At 30.5% G+C, this 19,107-nt stretch overlaps 1 protein-coding gene and 1 long non-coding RNA gene across 2 annotated transcripts; both read right to left on the bottom strand.

The window, feature by feature from the left end:
* Positions 1–2,486: 2,486 nt before the first annotated feature.
* On the bottom strand, positions 2,487–6,306 carry LOC112094457. Its single transcript, XR_002903545.1, has 3 exons — positions 6,210–6,306; positions 5,311–5,370; positions 2,487–2,548 (listed from the first exon to the last, which is right to left on the bottom strand). It is a non-coding gene; the product is annotated as an uncharacterized LOC112094457 (long non-coding RNA).
* Positions 6,307–8,653: 2,347 nt separating this feature from the next.
* Positions 8,654–12,867, bottom strand: LOC21410593 (chaperone protein dnaJ 72). Its single transcript, XM_010113033.2, has 3 exons — positions 12,204–12,867; positions 10,272–10,341; positions 8,654–9,127 (listed from the first exon to the last, which is right to left on the bottom strand). Exons 1-3 carry the CDS (start codon positions 12,617–12,619, stop codon positions 9,071–9,073), a joined length of 543 nt encoding a protein of 180 aa, XP_010111335.1. The 5' UTR covers positions 12,620–12,867; the 3' UTR covers positions 8,654–9,070.
* Positions 12,868–19,107: the final 6,240 nt, after the last annotated feature.

Here is a 19,107-nt window from a genome sequence, read left to right as displayed (position 1 = left end):
GACAGTGATGATAATTTTTTCATGCAAGTTGTCGCTCCGGCGACTACGCTATGTGTTGGATTTATATATAGAGAACCTTCTCGCCGAAGGCACACTTCTGGTTGGGGAGGCGCACTTAGGGTGCAGTATTATTTGGAACGTAGTCCAACAGTGATGTATGACAAAGTCCGTATGAGTAGTGATGCGTTCTTGCGACTAAGTTTTATCCTTGAGGAAAGGGGCTTACTGCAACCAACTGTCCACCTAAATGTTGATGAGCAATTATTTATATTCCTAACTATATTATGTCAGAACCAAACTAACAGGGAGGCGCAGGACACTTGGCAACGATCTGGATCGACGGTGTCTGAGTACTTCACCAAAGTTCTTGTGGCGGTATGCAAACTGAAGCAGGACTTCATTTTACATCCAGATTTCCAAACCGTTGACCCGCACATCATTGCAAGTGGAAACAAATACTCGCCGTGGTTCGATGTATGTTCGGTAATGTATATTATTTACTGGTTTATAATAATTATTACGACTTCAATATAACCAACATAACATTTGTAAACTCTGAAGGATTGTGTTGGAGCTCTTGATGGTACTCACATCCCATGTGTTCCCCCTCATGAAACTGCTGAACTTTACAGAAATAGGAAGGGGTTTTTCTCACTTAATGTGCTTGCCGTGTGCACTTTTGATATGAAATTTACGTACATGTTATCTGGATGGGAGGGTTCCGCACACGATGCGCGAGTATTAGCTGCTGCTTTAGAATCCGCACGCAAAAGATTCCCGTACGCTAACAACGGATGCTTCCTGGCACCATATCGGGGGACAACGTACCACTTGCAAGAGTATAGGGCTCGCCGTGAAAGAGGATTCCACAGTGAACGTGAGCTTTTCAACTCCACCCAGTCTTCGTTGCGTAATGTCATTGAAAGAACATTTGGTGTGTGGAAGGCTAGATTTCGTATTTTGAGAACCATTAATCGTTACCCCATGACCAAACAAGTTATGATTCCAGTAGCGTGTGCTATAATACATAATTTTATCCACATGTACCGTAATGGGGACAGGCTATTGGACCAATACTCATAAGATGGCGTTCCGGTTGCAGACATTGATCTACCGAATGTTGATGAGGACATTAACGACAATACTAACCATGAGGGTCAACCATTGGATTCTAATGCAGAAGTTGACATGAATGCTTTAAGGGATGCAAGGGCGCATACAATGTGGGCAGTGTACCAGCACCGTCGTGCACGCTGATGCCATCGTTCATTGTTGTCTTTTTAAACTTAAATATGTATTTTTTGCTGTCTTTTTGAACTTAATTAAAATGAAAACTGAGCTTGTACTTGTTATTTTTATTATTTTTTTATTTTTGTAATTACAAGTAATTTATTACAATAAAACATAATAAAGGCGGAAAAATAAAAAAATTGTAAAAGAATTGAATAAAATTGTAGGAGGAGAAAAAATGATATTCACTATTCACAACTCAAGTTTTATCACAAACAAACACAAACTCAAAAAATTCTTAACTCAAACCATAACTTAAGTATATACAACTAAACGCAAACTCAAGTTACAACTTAAACTCAAGTTATAACTCAAATTCAACTCAAATTCAACTCAAAAACTTAACTCAAAAATACTTGTAAAAGAACAAGCCCTAAGTCTTTTTCTTGGATTGCTGATTCACAATTTTGTTTTATAGAATGAATAAGGAGAGGCCTATTGATGACCGAGCCACTCTTATACTATTTCTTATCTTGTCCTCGTTGCCATTTAAAGGACAAAGTCGCTGAAATTAGTTTAAAGGCCGAAAAGTGATATTTGAAGGTTATTCCGTATCTTTAGTAATAGTATAGTGTAAGTTAGGTTTGGGTATATATGGATTAAAAAGTTGGGAAAATAGTAGGAAATAAGTCAATATGAAAAACTTAAAAAAGTATATAGGCTAACTTTTAATTATAAAAATTAATAAGTCATAACTTGTCAAGTTATGGTTCATAACCAGATAAGTTATGGACAAATTTGTTAAGTTATAATTCATAACCAGACAAGTTATGGACAAAAATCGAGAATAACTTGTCAAATTATAGTTCATAACCAAATAAGTTATGGACGAAAACAGTAATTTAACCTATTTATTAACTTATGTAAACTATTGGCCTATTAATTTTAATTCATCTCAAGTCTTGGCCTATTTTCCTCTTTCTCCGTTAAAAGTATGAGTAATAATGCATAAATAAGTGTTTGAGTTTTTCTTTATCTAAAAAGAAAGGAGGGGATAATAAAGTATACTTTAGAAATAATAGTAGCCGAATCACTTATTCGGCAAATACAAATAACAATAATTTATTGTGAATAAATTAATAAAAAAATATTTATGTAATAGTAATGTATGTACAGTAATATGAATCTAACATTAATAAAAGTAGATACGATCATATACAAAAGAGGAATAAAATATGAATAATATATGTAATAAGGTTGGGATCAAATTATGTATAAAGAGACAAATTCATATTTGTATTTGGCTATATTCGGCTTCCTGCTTCATACATAAACAAATATATTAAAAATTTTCTATCACAATGCTTGATTATAAAAAAAATTTATAAATGGTATAATAGATAAATAAATAATCAAGAGAATTCAAGAGGAAAAAAATTAAGAGATTATGAATGCCATAATATTTTTATACAGTAACTGTTGCTTCGATATTATGTATTTTCAGTAATGTATGAGAAATAAAGTATATATCAATATATATTATAGCTAAATTAAATAATATCAACATGAATATGAGAATAGAAATCTAAAATTTATGCTATGATACAAAATTAAATAATAAAGTAGCAACAATTGATAAATTAAGTTTATCAACAAAGGCTACATAAATAAGTGAATTGACATATGCATTTGTCTAACTTGAGTTTGTTAGAAAATGGCTAGACAAATTAAAAGTTGTCTGTAGTAAATTATGTAATCAAATTATAGTAGGAACAAAGATTGATGATTACTTATGTAAGAATAGATAGGGGGAAAAAAAATTAAAGAGATGGAAAAAAGATTGATGATTATAGAAATGGTAAAAACATTGATGATTATATATATAATCAAATTATAATAAGAACACACATTGATGATTGATAATAATAGTGATAAAAGATGATGAATGAGATTGAGAAAATATTTTTTACATAATTGCATTTCTTTGATGGGAGCAGTTGCATGGACGTGATGAAAATATTAAGACGAATGAAGGTAAGAAAGAGGAAATTAATAAAAAGTTTGACATTAAGAAAGAAAAACAAAAGGTGAACAAAGATTAAGTTGCAAAGGAAATAGGCAGTGCAGTTTTTGGACGAATCAAATGAATTCGAGTATTTAAAAATTCAATACAATCATTATTACCAATGCATATGCACATGTGTAATTAACAAATAAATAGGCAAAGATCTTAGTAGATTATAACTATCAAATTATAAAACACACAAGAAAATAAATAATGGTTATCAATGTTTTTTAATACTTTTGGAAGGAACATTTCTTAATTTTTATACATTACTTATATCAATTAGTTATATAAGGAAATTTTATTTTAGTATATAGAATAGAAAATAAATAACAAATATTAATATTGTTATGGGAAATTATAATATTCATTTTCAACAATAATCATTAAAAGTAAATGGATGAAAGTTTTTAGGGATATCTCAAGCATTGTGAATAGGATTCTGGGTGGAAAAGATGAGACAAGAAAATGTGCATGTTGACAAAAGGATAGAGCAATAGGAATGTGAAGCAGTAGATTGTAAACAATTTCAAACAATATATATAAATAAATGAGGTAATGGACAAATAAATAAAGAGATCAAATAGGGAGAAAGAAAAAGGAAACAAAAACGAAATAAAATATATAAATATATATATATTTTTTTAAAGAATAAAAAAGCAAAATAAAGCTTGATTAGAGAAAGAAGGGGGAAAAAAGTGCGAAAATGTGAATGCCATAATTTTTTTATATCATTCTTTTAGATAGTAATGCCAATAGTAATCGATTTTAAAACCAAAATAAGTTACTACATTATTATATAGGAAAAATTTAGTAAAAGAAGGAAAAAAAATCAAATAGCTAGAAATCATTTATTTATGTAGTTAAGGATAAAATAAGAATAGATTGCTAATTTTTGTTCATCACAGTAAATTTTAAATAACCTTAGGCAGTAGCATTACATATTAATATAATAGTATAAGTACATAGGAAAAAATATAAAAGAGGATAAATAAGTAATACTAAGATTAATATAATTGGTTAATATACTTAACATTAGTAATAGGAACGGATGGTATTTAAAGAAAAGTTGTGTTAATATCTAAAGCAATGGAAATCAACAAAAAATAGAAAAAGGGTACAAAAAAGGTGCATTATAATGTATATTTGAGAAAAAAATAACTAATTGAAGATATGAAATGATTCCAAGAAATACGAAGTGAATAAATAAAAGGTGAAAAAAATGAGAATTCTTTTCCAAATACAGAGCATATACAAAACAAAAGTAAAGTAAAACATACAGGTTAAGCAGAGATAAAAAGGAGGAAAAAGAAAAACAAAGATGATCAGAAAAGAGTATATGAGAAAAAGCTAACAAGATGGGAACAGAATTATCCAAACACATTAGGAAAATCTAAAAAATCAATAGATCCATTGCCCACAAATAAAAGGAGAAAAGGAAAAGTGACAAAATCGATATAACACTATTGTCAAAATAGTGGACTGAGTATGTATGAGCAGTTTACAAATAAGGGAAAGGAGAGGAAGGAAAAAAAGATAGAGGGAAAAAAATTAAAAAAAATGTGAAAAAATAGAACTAAAATATTTAAATTAAAGTGATATGCTTAAACATATTGCCAAAAAATGAATAAAATGCAAATAAACATTTTAATGCCATTGAATAATGATAAAATAGAAAAGTGATAGGTTGAGAAAAGTAATGAAAAAAGACAACAGCAAGTATTAATAAGATGGGAGTAAGATAAAATGCAAATAAACATTTCAATTTCATTGACTTATGATAAAACAGTAAAGGGATGGATTTAGAGAAGAAATAAAAAAAGACAATGGCAATTATTAATAATATGCGAGCGAGATGAAATGCAAATAAACATTTTAATTGTATTAAATAGCAATAAAACAGTAAAGCTATGAGTTGATAAAAGCAATGAAAAAAAAGCAATGGCAACTATTAATAACATGGGATCAAGTACTAATAAGATGAGAAAAAAGGGAGCAGGAGTTATTAATAGTACCTGGATCAGCGTGAAAATTGTGCTAAATGTAGGATATCAACCAACCAGGAACGAACACAGCTAGTTAAAGATGGAAAAATAAGAGTAAACAGCAATAAATGATGGACTGTGGAGTGAAAGAGTGAGTGGTTATAGGTAAAAAAAAGAGCAACGATAAACAGTCAAAGGCACAGAAGTATAAAAGGAAAGCAGTAAATGAGGAGTAATGAGGCAAAATGGATAGTGGTAAAGGATGAAATGGAACGGGCATGAGAATAGGTACAGGAAAATATGTATTATAAATCTATGGAACCAACAGCACTAATAAATAGTTAGTAGAAAAGTTATTATGAACAGTAAACATCGTATAATAATATAACACGTACTGATATAGAGTGGTTAGAGAAAAATTGGGAAATCAATATTTATCAATTATGTAATAAAATCGATGCAGGTTTGAAGATAATTTTAGTACTAACAACATAGAAAATACAAAATGGCAGAAGCAAGGAAAAAACTGGGAAAAAAGGATGAAAAAAGGGGGAAAAAGTATTGCCCTAAAATTGGTGAAACTTGTAAAGCCGTTCGGTTTGTTAATTTAAATTGAGATGTGATGTTGTGTGAAAATTTTTTATTGTAATAAAAAAATTAAATGTGATTATTTTTAAAAATTTTTTAATGTAATAAAACTCAAATTTTAAACTCGAATCAGTGAAAAAAACGCTGACTTGAATAATATAAGATGACACTAAGACGTATTCCAGAAGATACGGAGAGAAAAAATCATACGGAAAGAAAATTTTTTTGATTTATTTAATAGTTTCGTAACAAAATCAGAATACGTCATCAACCTAAGAAATCAAAGGACAGCCTAAAAAGTCCAGATCATCAACATAATAAATAGAGGAAAAAAATCTCACATTATCCACATGCAGTATGAAACGGAGCAGAAGAAAAGGGCCGAAAGTAGATAAAGCACCTGCAAAAACAAATTTTTTAAGAAAGATAATAAAAAAAGATTTTATATCAACTATAAAGATAACTAAATAAAAATAAGGGACAAAAATATATAATTCATTAATCATGGATAAAGAACAAAGCGAAGAATAGCAATCAAACAAAGCAAAAAGTAGGAAAGATAAATAAAAAAGCAATGAAAATGGCATATAATCAGAAATAAAAACATTAGCAGAATCCAAAAGAGAAAGAAAATAAAATTTCTAAATGCTCCTCCAAAGCCCACCGAAAGGACCCTCATACGAACAACACAGAGGAAAAGCCCCAGGATTGCAACTAAAATCAAAGTAAAGAAAAGAACGAAATGAGCATATGAAGGCAAAAGGAAAAAAAAAAAAAAAAAAGAGTGAGACAATGAGACAGAAACGGCGGAGAAGAACAAAAGCGATGAATAAAAATTCCTAGGGTTTAACAGAGTAAATAGACATAAATACCTAGGGCAGAAATAGAGAAAAAAGCAAGGACAAAGAATTAAAAAGACCAATAGGTCCTCCACCCACAAGCAGAAAAAGCAGAGATAAAAAGAGCAAAAGCGTCAGAACACTGTTGCAAAAACAGTAAACTGAGTGTGGATGAACAGTGCCGAACGGGTTTATTCGTTTAGTTGGAGGATTTAAACCATGTGATTCGAACTATTTTTTATTTATGTGAGAGAAAATACTGTAACAAACTACGAATCATGATTCAAATTAAAAAAATATGAAAGAAAGTTCAAAAAAAAAAAAAAGAGGGAAAAAAGTTAAATTTTTTCCTGTGTTTAGAACTTAAGGAAAATTAAGGAGGAAAAAAATAGGGGTTCCCTTGTAATTTTTTTCTTGTGTTTGGATATTCAAAAAAATAAAAAAATAAAAAAAAATAAAACAGGGAAAAAAATAAATTTCATTTGCTCTATTTTTTCTTCACTCTCTCTCCTCACTTTACAGAACACAACTTCCTCTGATGCGAAAAATCAATAACACCTACCTAATTTAACTCACTATTTACTATTTATATCAAGTGTAGTCACATCTTTCATTAATTTGTACCCTTCTTTAACTCATTAATAAAATTATAAAAGAAAACACGAACAAATTTGAACTTTTAAATGCTATTTGTAAACAAAACATAAAAATGAGTGTTACAATTTAAACCGGCTGATTTTATATTTACAACATAATACATGTTTCAAAATTGAATCAGCCATCTATTGTTTGAAAATTGAATCAACATAATACAAAATTAGTGTCAATTCGAATGAACCAAAATGCCGTCATATGGCCTCCCACACTGTGAGTCCTCATTGGGACAATCTCCATCGAGATGAAAATAAGGTCCAAGTCTCCATTGAGACAATACAGTAAAGATGCTTCCGTTGAAACTTACTCAATATAACAGTACCAACCCATCTCAAGTAAAAACTTCATAAAATTGCTCTTATATGCATTCATTTCATTTCAATAAACATTAGGTACAATGCCTTTTTGATGCTATTATACGTGCTTCAAAATACTTTTGATAAAAGGATGTTCACGTCATAAAATAACATGTATAGACTACATACATTATTATTATGGGGACACAGGTAAGATTCTACTTACCTTGTTTTGAGTAAAAATATGGAGTGTTCAAATCCTTTTGTAAAATACATATTTACATCTCATTATAATCCATCCATCATAAGGTTTCAATGTTAGTCTTAAAGAGCACCCTTTTCCATTATATCACATACCAGACCTGTCTTTAGAAATTCCCAAACCATTTACAAATAAAGATAATACGAATTACACATGATACGGTTTCAACATAATATGCATTATCAATGCCATAAAATCATGCAATGCAACAAGAAGTATGTGAGAATACTAAGCATCACAAGGTGGGTAAAGAAAATAGAAAAAATAATACAATTTAGTTGAATGGACTTTTCTGCAAGTTTAAGCAAGTGTAACAAGTAGAATAGATGATGGTTTAAAAATGTGTATGAAAAGTAAAACGGGTAATTTAGTTGTACGGAGTTTTTTGAAATTTTAAAATGAGTGTAACAATGCGTGTATGAAAAGTAGAAAAAGAGGGTGTCAACAGATGCATCCTTTAAAAAGTTATGCTATAATTTACTAATCTCCGATCTTAAATATACTGTCTTACTCATTCCTTTATTTAACTTGTGAATTTGTTCTTGTCATTTATTGTACCATGATCACATTTTATATTTATCATACAATTGGTGTTTTGATTTAGAATTCATCTAATTATGTATTATTCACTATTTTAGAGAAGTCTAGTTGAAAAATAAAACATTTTTTTAAATTGAATTTTCATATTTTACATCAATTTTCACCGATATTTCCATAAAATTTAAATAGCTTTATGTCCATAGATATCGATATTCTCATCCTTCAATTATAACAGCAATTGAAGGAACAGTAAGTTGAGACTACCGAGCGACCAACATGTACAAAAAATACAATCTATTTACATGAATCGGCCTCAATTGCTACAAGTTATAGAGTTACACGAAAATAACAAATACAAGGCATATCACAAATTAAGTAACATTTCTGTGGAAAGCAGAACACAATGGGGAAAAGGACAAAGAAAGCATATACATTTTATCAACAGATTATACAAACATATAAAGAAAGTCGCAGTTTGCTTTCCATACAACTAAAAGCTGTGATTTCATCTTTATGTGCATAACCATGCATACGTGATCTGACTGAAAGAAGTCAAACCTTCAGTTATAATTTGCTGAAGGCAAAGGACATAAATGGAAGCTCTCTTACATTTAATCTTTGCGCATTTTGGCTTTCTTAATGGACTCCATGGCTTCTTCAAAGGATTTCTGAGCGCAAAAAGCAGAACATCAAAGGAAGTTTGTCAGCTAAATCTCATAAAATAATCTATCATCCCCAGTAAAGTTTCAAGTAAACATTAAGATGAAATAAGCTACATTTTGCTAAAGAATATCAGTAAAGGGAATATCCAAATGAAAATATTACTCAACTAGAAAAATGATGAATATGGGAACTGAATGAGAAGTTGCCCACTATCGTGTGGCAATGAGAATTGCATTTTTGCGATAACTAGAACAACCGTGTGGAAAAATCAAAATTGAACAAGTTGGTAAATATTGCCAATCTTTTCCTAGTTTCTTGACTTCTGCATTACACCATCATGTGGAGTGGACATTATAAACGACGTCGTAGTTGAGCAGCCAACATGCTAGTTATATGAAAAATCATATAGACCTGGTTTATTCTTGTTGGCTCTGCTAATCATTCTAATAAGATTGATATTGTGGGTGTACAAATCAGTGACATGGGAGCAATGTAGACTATTTACCTAAAATACTTTCTAGGCTACATCAAAACTCCAAACGAAACAATATTGCAGTGGTTAAAGCATCTCCATTGCATTTTGGACAGTTTTGGGGTTGATTTCCCAAAATGGGAAATATTATGCTTCAGAAAACTACAACACGATACTCACAAATTAGGAAGAAGTAGTGACAAATCACGAGAAAGTTGCAAGTATTGGTGAGCCACGTGCAAGTGTTAGGGCCCTGTAGTTGGTTAGTTAACAAAGTTACTAATTGCTACAATTTTGTAATTAGTCAGAGTTTGTTACACAAATACTAGTAGTATAAATAATAGGATAGCAACTAATGACAAAGTGTGGATTATTTTGGATTTTTGGGGTTTGGGAAACCAAGATTAGGGAACGAATACCACGGAGTTACGTTTTGACGGAGTTACGTTTTGTTACTGTAATTCTTCAATTCTCTTCAATGAAAGATTAGCTTTGTTAGTTCATCCTCTGATTTGGATTGGGTTCCTAACAAAGTGGAAGTAATGTAAATAGTGATTCATGATTCGTGCACTTGTTTTCTCAAAGTGTCGAGGGCCTCTTTCAAAATTCTATACAGCACTGTCTGAACATATAGAAGTAGGTTTAAAGAAGTAGAAGTCTCTCAAGATGTAACATACCCCAGAATTGTGCATCTTCCACAGGGCCTCCTTGCCCATATCAGCTATAACCATCCCACCTAACAAAGCACTGCATGGAATTTCTCGTGGTCAGTGTCATTACTTGTAACATAGATTAGAGATGCTAAAATAATAGCAGATTCAATCCATATTACCAAACACATGTGCATTAAGCATTATATACACACAAATTTCGAACACAAACCAATAGAAAAAAGCAGGCAAATTTAACATCTATAATTGAATAATCTAAATGCAAATGTTAGGTAGGTAACATCTATAATTAAAACTTCATAGACATTAGTTGGGTAAACTATATTTTATTTTCATTTTTTTTAAAAATGACCCTCAAAAACAAAAGTTAATAGCCCCAGCACAATGAATGAGGATGTCCTTCCATGTCTTATTTTCTATTTAGTGTTATATTAGGACACCCATTAGGAAATAAAGAGCAAAAAAAAGCAACAACTTTAAATTGCACCGGCTAGTCCATTGCTACTGTACGGAAAGTAGATATTTTTAGAAATTCACTCATTATTGTTAAATCACTTAAAGTTAATACGGTAACCTGAAGAGTTTTAGCGAGAGAAGGTCACAGAAAATTATCTAAGCTATAAGAGTTGTACCACTAGTATGTTTACAACAATTGTTGTAAGTTACTACGTTGACTTGCTAAAACAGAACTCTACTCCTTAAAAGAACAATTCCACAAACTAATCCAGAGTAATGGACTGGTAAAAAAGGTACTCATTCACCACCTTGTTTGATTGTGTTTTGTGAAAATGGGATCAGCTTGGGGAGAACAAAAATATTAAAACCCATCAAAGCATCATGGAAAGGTGTGCCTAAAACATAGAAGAATGTTATTTTGGTGCATTACCTAAGGCAAGAAAAGGACTGGCACTGAACATTATAACTGAAAAAAAAAATAACACGGATGCATATATTTCACTACATGCCTTAGATGCAGCAGGTAATCAGGAGAAAACCAACATATCATATTGTTTTAAGGTTCTTGTCTGCAGCAGCTTTTCAGTAAAATACCTCACAGAAGCATGTACAAATACCCAAAACATACCATAAGAAGTCTCATACAGTTGTGTTGCCGAAAATTGTTCAATGTGCAAAATAAAGATTCCTAAGGTGAAAATTTAAAATAACCTCAATCAAAATAAATAAATTACGTCTAAGGCATGTCCACAAACTTACTAAAACAATCTCTCAGGAAAAATAACCAAACACAAACGGTCCAAACACCATTCCCAGGAAAATATCATTTCCATCTTTATACTCAAAACAATCTACAAAATGCTCCCAAATTAAAATTCATCTTCCTCTGTTAATTTATATACCAAGATGCTTGGCAGACTTGTTTCAACTAGTGGTTCTTACCAGGCCTCCTGCCAAGCCAGTCATATTCACCAAATCTAATCACCTACAACGCTGAAGTTGATAGAACATCTTAGTTAATTTAATAAATCCTTCACACAATCAACAACAGAAACACAGAGTCAATTACCAAGGCTGTCCTCCACAATTCAGTGTCTTAAGCAACGCAATGCTTTCCTAACAACACAGCCGATCAACAAATTCAGTGATTTACACAGCACAATGTTTCATTTTACCTTTTCTACATATCTGTATCTTGTGAAAAATAATGTAAATCTAATTGGTTAACATTACCCAAAACCCCGAGCAGAACACCATTCCACAAGCACAAGAATTAAAAACAATCATGTGGCTCTGCATATCTTGAAACCTTTTTTCATATATAAATCGTGTAACAAGCAATTCAATATCAGTACTAATTCACATACCTTTTCTTTCTAAGTTCACCAATTTAGGGGCAAAAGAATTTTCTAAATATATTTAGCATTCTCCTAGAGAAAATCCCTTAGAATGGTAGAATAACTTCAAAAGAAAGAATCGCACCCTGCAAAGGCCGCATTGAGAAGGAAAGCTCGCGTGGTGAAAAAGCGAAGAACATTCTCAAACGCAGAAACAAATCCACCGCCATTGGAGGCAGAAGAACCACGTCTAAATCCGCCGCCATAGCTCCGATCACGATAACCATAGTCATAACCATAACCGCCATAGAAATTACCATTTCCAGAACTCGGTGAGGAAAATCGAGATCGGAGATTGTAATCCGCACGCTTGCGATCATCGCTGAGGACCTCGTAGGCCTCGGAGACCTGCTTGAATCTGTGCGTGGCTTTGTCCCTCACGTCCTTGGGGGAACGAGAGTGCTTGTCGGGATGAAACTTCACCGCCAATCCACGAAAAGCTTCCTTGATTTCCTCCTTGCTTGCGTTCCTACTCAGCCCCAGCACCTCGTAGTGATCCATTTTTGCTCTGCTCTCATCACGGATTTTCCCGGGAAAGTTTTCACCTAATCCTTTGGATAACTGATCGAACGAATGATAGAAGAGAAATGGAAATGACTGTTGAGGAAGAGAGAGAGGAAATCTGAGCCGAAGAAGATGGCTTTTATATGGCGGGGAAGAGAGAGAGGAGGCGGGATTTCAATTGCGTCGTCGTGGCGCTGCTATAGCCGGAAGAGGCTTTTTGTAACTGACCTTTTTTTTTTATAATTTTTTTTTCCTTTTTTTCTTTTCTAATAAACTAAAATTTTTTTTCCTTCTTTCTTTTTGATGGATGTCATGAACTAGTTGAAGTATTCAATACATTTTCAGATTAAGAAAAAAAAAAAAGAAAAGTTGAAGTATTCAATATGTAATATATATATATATATATATATATATATTTGGAATATGCAGATTTAAAATCTATTTTAAAGTTTAGTTGATTTTTCTTCGACTTATCTACGATCTTTAAACTATAATATATTAAAAATGTGATGAAGTTGACCATCAATTTCTTACTTATTCTCTTAGGTGCGGTTTAATAAACCGTAAAGAAATGTAATAACAAATGTAATAAGATTTAAAGAAAAAAAATAAAATAAATAATTTGAAGTATTCAATACATTTTCAGATTAAGAAAAAAAAAAAAGAAAAGTTGAAGTATATTCAATATGTAATATATATATATATATATATATATATTTGGAATATGCAGATTTAAAATCTATTTTAAAGTTTAGTTGATTTTTCTTCGACTTATCTACGATCTTTAAACTATAATATATTAAAAATGTGATGAAGTTGACCATCAATTTCTTACTTATTCTCTTAGGTGCGGTTTAATAAACCGTAAAGAAATGTAATAACAAATGTAATAAGATTTAAAGAAAAAAAATAAAATAATAAGATTAGCATTTGGTTCATGAATTTAAATTATGTGATTAGAATTATTTTTGATTTACGTGTAATTTTTGTGAGAGAAAAATACTGTAGAGAATCACGAACCATGATTTGAATCAGGGAACGAATCTAGGTACCAAACGAGCTCAGAGTTATTTATTTCTTGTTATGTGTTTATTTGACTATAAAATTATGTAATGGGAAACAATCTCGTTCATTTTTTTATGTTTACTAAATTAAGAATAGTAATTTTATAAATGTAATCACTAAAATATCATTTTACATAATTAAATAATAATTGATTGTATAGTAATTCATTAAGAGTAGATAAGTGAATTTATCAGTCATTTCCTTTGACAAGAAATCAAAAGATGCAAGGATTAATATTCTCTTTTCTTATTCTCTATATTGTGTGGGATCTACTAAATCTTCATTACTAATTCTATAAGTAAATATATTATTAGATATTCATTTGACAAGAAATCAAAGGGTGCAAGGATTAATATTCTCTTTTCTAATTCCTTATATTGTGTGAGACCCACTAAATCTTCATTACTAATTCTATAAATAAATATATTATTAGATGGAAAAGAGAATCACTCCTTACTTTTTCTTTCCTTTGACGCAAAGTAAACATTTTCTTAATCTTTTATACATTTTGCTTACTTGTTATATACTATTCTCTCTTATTTGGAGCTTGAGAAAAAGTTATTAATTTTTTTCCATGTATGCCCTTTATCTTTTGTAATTTTTACTTACTTGTTACCAACTGTTTTCTCTTACTTAGAGCCTAAGAAAAACAATTTAATTTTTGTTTCTGTTTTTTAGCCTTAATCTTTTTTTACTTTTTATTTAGTTGTTTTTTATTTTTTTTTCTCTTACTTAATAACTTAAGAAAAAATGGTTTAATTTTTATTTTCCCTTATACCCTTTAATTTATGTATTTTTTACATACTTATTATACATTGTTTTCTCGTACATAGAGTGTAAGAAAAGTTGTCAAATTAAATCAAGTTGCTGTCTTTTAATTTTCTTTTTTACTTATGCCCTTTTTCTTTTTGTGTTTTTACTTTGTTGTTGTTTTTAGCTTTTGTGTTATTTGTATCTTGTGCTTTCTCTTACTCGTAGCTTAAGAAAAAATGGTAAAATTAAATAATGTTCATTTCGAAGGAATTACGTAATTGTTTTGTTCAATTTTTTTTTTTTTTTTTGCATTTACACGTTTTTTTTTTTTTTTTTCTGTGTTAGAAAACAATCTTTTTACTTTAATATTGTTAAGTATTATGAATTCCCTTTTTTGTCCCTTTACTTTTCTAGCATTTACTCAATATGGTTTAACTTATGCGGTATTAACGTTTTATGTCCTCTTTCTTTTTTATGTTTTTATTTGTCTTTTATGATCTTTTTCTTCTCTTGTGTGCTGAAAAACGACTGCATCGAAATTGTTGTAAAAATTATGGTATTTGTACAATGTAATAAATATAATAAATACAAGTAGCACATGCATAACGCGTGCTTACTTTTACTAGTTATTCTCTTAAAAGTTTAGTTTAATAAAAATAAGTTATTTTAAAAGAGCACATTTAAAAGAAAACTATTTTTAAGATAAATTTGACTGTAAATTGTTTAAGATGCGTACATAAAAAAAAAAAAATTATTTGAGAAAAAAATATTTAAACAAGGACACATTTGAGAATAAATTATTTTAACGGAAAAATTAGGTAAAAAAAGCTTACGAGGGCCACATTCAGAAAAAAAAAAAGAATTAATTACAATCTAAAATATTTAGACAATCACACATTTGAGAGAAATTATATAAATAAGAGCATATTAGGAGAGAAAAATTTATTAAGAGACATCAAGGAAATACAAGATTTAAAAATAAACAAAAAAATAAAATAGATCAACATGTATGTTTTAATTAAAACATGTATTTAGGTTAAATGTGTGTGTGTGTCTGCACGAAAAAGAATATTTGTGTAGAGACGTATATGAAAAGATATTATTTCAACATAGATAAATAACATAATTAGTATTTTTTTTTTTATACTATACGGGATTGAACCCACAACCCACTATTTAAATCCCATCATACCCAAACTCCCCAGTGCCATTAGACCACGTGGTCTTAAGCACATGATTGGTATTTAAGAGACAAACAGTAGCACATGTCACAAAAAGATAAAAAAAAAAATGAAAAAAAACATTTGTAATTAGGGAGATATTTGCGAACAATTACTTTAGAGGGACAGCTGGGAAAAATTATGACCATCACTTTTAAGAAAAATAATTTAAAGTATCAATTGAAAAAAAAAAGAATATACAAGTAGGACTCAGTTGAGGGAAACAAATATTTTGAGAGAGACGCATTAGGAAAATGTACTTCCCCAAATCATAAATAAAGACATAATGAGCTCGACATGTTAAGCGTTGTTTTGGTCGAAACTACAAAATAATGGAAAACACATTGGCTATTCCCATTTAAAGGAGAACACATTTGAGAAAAATTAAGATCAAGTTCCGGTGACGCTAATTAACGATAGTTTTCCGTCGATTTCGATTAGAATTCGGTTTTTTCACTTTGGAAAACTTTTTTTCCTCTCTTTCTTTGGCTGAGTTCTCTCTATTTTCTTGCATGAAAATGTACATTTTTCTTGTATCTTTCCCTTCTCAAACCGTTCACAAAAAGCATGAGGGACCTAGGTGTAATTTTGACACTTTCTAGGGTCTTTTTTGCAAAAATATCAAAATATCTATTTGGCTTCTCCCCTAAGTCTTGGCCAGCCATATCCTCTCTTTCCATGTGTCCCAATCTCAGCCCTCCATCCATTAATCATCTTAAATCTCAACCATTCATTCTTAATAACTATCTCATTTCGGTTCAGTTTAATTCCTATCCGGTGCGCGTTTTACTTGTGTTTTTCAGACAGTTGGTCAATTTAGTCAACTTTACTCAACATTGACTAACTTTTCAAGAGTGACCTATTGGTCGACTCTTAGTCAACAAATTTTAACTCGGTAAACCCTAATCGGTTGAAAATCTTAACTTTCTCAGTTTGGCCTTCCGAGCCCCTTTTTTGTCCGTTATTCATTCTGATTGTTTCTAAAACTCTAGAATTAATGCTTTTTAATTTTTTTTCATTTCTTAAACTTAATATTCATGTGTTTGTCATCTTGTGGGAATAACAGAACGTTTCGTGCATCTTTCTTGATTACAGTCTAAAATTCGGTAACTGCATTAGTTTAAAAATTTTTGACTTTTAGCTTATACTTTGCTATTCAATATCAATATCAACAAATACTTATCATAAAAGCATTCGTATTTATAATATAGAGAATTCCAAGAAATTTCATCTTATATAATAATGTTTTGATAATTTTTCCCGGTCATGACAGAGCGCTCTTGTTCATGAATTTGGTTTATGAATCACTATTCATTAAAAAATCAATGGTACTCAATGATAAACATGTAATTAGAGAGGTAAATGGACTTCGCCTAGCTTTAATTATAGATTATGTATAGAGGATTGATCTATATGCAATGACTATATCAAATGGACACTTCACAGTTTAGAAGTAATTTATGTCTATAATTACGAGAGTGCAATTTCAGGTTTATAATGGAGTAACTTTTAGAATTAACAGAATTACATAATTAATTGAAGAGTTTAATTAATTATTATTTATTGGAGCTCGAAATTATAGGTCCATGAGTTCCCGCGTCATCCTTATAATTCTACAAGACACTATGGGCAAAATGGAAATTTTAGAATTATAGAATTCTAAAATAAAACACTCAAGGATAATTAACTAAAAATTAATTATAAATTAAATAGTGTGATTATTTAAATTTAAATTTAAATTTGAATTTTGAAACACACATGTGAAGGTGTTCACATGGTGTGAACTCAGAGTACAGTGTGAATCTCTTTGGGATTCAAATTTCGTGCTCTCTAAAGTTATCCAATTAACTTAGTTGATAAGTTGTCTAATTTAAAATTTAAATTAATTTAAGTTTGTCTTAAATTGAAATTGAAATTTATGTTAACATTGAATTGCATGATAAATGTAAAATTTTGCCCTATTATTTGCCTTCAGCATGCACCTACCCCAAGGAGGAATCTCCTTGTGGTGGCCGACCATATAGGATAAGGGAGAGAGTGGATTTTGCTTCAAAAGTCAAATTTGAAGTTGGAGATAATTATCATGCTTTATCTTAGAGATAAAGATTATACTTTTTTCTAAGAGTGTGACTACTACTCTATAATATAAGAGATTGTATAAAATTGTGAGACACAATTGTTACTCTCTCCTAGCATTAGTGGCCGGTTTCTATAGAGTGTGGGAAGGAAAAATTTTCTCTAAAAAATTCCATGTCGTGCATGTGTTGGTGTTCATGGAAACCTTGAGTGTTTATTCTCTAATCCCATCTTATTTCAGGTGTACCCACACACACGTCTTCGTAGATTTAAGGAATTGACGAGAAAGATTCGGGTGTTCTAAACTAGCTTGGAGCAAGGAACGTTCGAGGTCAAAAAATTTAAGATATCATCTTAATCGGTTGATAGGTAAATAAATTAATTTGATTAATTTATTCGTGCATAAATTAATGTAATCTATAGATTATCACAAAGTTTTATGAAAGTTTTTGTTATACACGATATGCTAAACACACGTTTTTGCATCCAAAATCGTTTCAGAAACCAACAATTGGTATTAAAGCGGTCTATAGACTATATTAATTTATGCTTCGATTATATGATAATCAATATTGTATTAAATATGTGATATTTAATTTGTATGTATGTGATGGGTAGGCACTTGCATTTATTTATGGATGTTTATATTGATTCATGCTAATGAATGTATGGATGATGGATTTGGTAGTTGATTATATGGTTTCATGGATCGTTTATATTTGTTCATTAAAATATTTGTAATTTTATTTGGGAATTAGAATTATTATAATTCTAGGATTTAGGTAGATTAGGGCAAGGAATCACAAGTACAAGAAGCTCAGAAAAATCTAAAAGTAGTGCCCTGCCCACAGCCCAGCTGCGCCCCGCACACCCAGCCCGCGCCCCGTGAGGTCAATCAGGCCCCTGTGGCCCCAAAAGGTTTTTTGAAACCCAGATATACGTGCCGACGTATCCAGAAGAGTTCTAGACCCTGAAAAAGATGAAATTCGACCTGAAGACGAAGAGTGAAGCCGATGAACAAAGAATTAAAAAATCGAAGACCCGTTGATGTAACTGAAGAAAATAATTATTGTAATTATTTATTTATTCGATTTGGTTGTAATAATTATTCATTCAATATGGTTGTAATTTATTTTTTCTATGTGACCCGGTCAAATTCGTCTCAATAGCCGATTGCATATTATATACTTATATTTATTTGATAATTGTTTATTATATGTCCATGCATAACATGCTATATTGATATAGTGTGCCTACTCATATGTTTTAAGACATACCATGCGTACACGCACATTATTTTATTTATTTAAAAGAATTTTGAAAAAAAAATAAAATAAGAACCATGTGCTAAAATTGATTTAATATGATTAA

This window comes from Morus notabilis, unplaced genomic scaffold (genome assembly GCF_000414095.1).
Source record: "Morus notabilis unplaced genomic scaffold, ASM41409v2 Scaffold78, whole genome shotgun sequence".
NCBI classification, from domain to species: Eukaryota; Viridiplantae; Streptophyta; class Magnoliopsida; order Rosales; family Moraceae; genus Morus; species Morus notabilis.
Note: the sequence above shows the minus strand (reverse complement) of the source record. Positions and strands in the feature narration are given on the sequence as shown.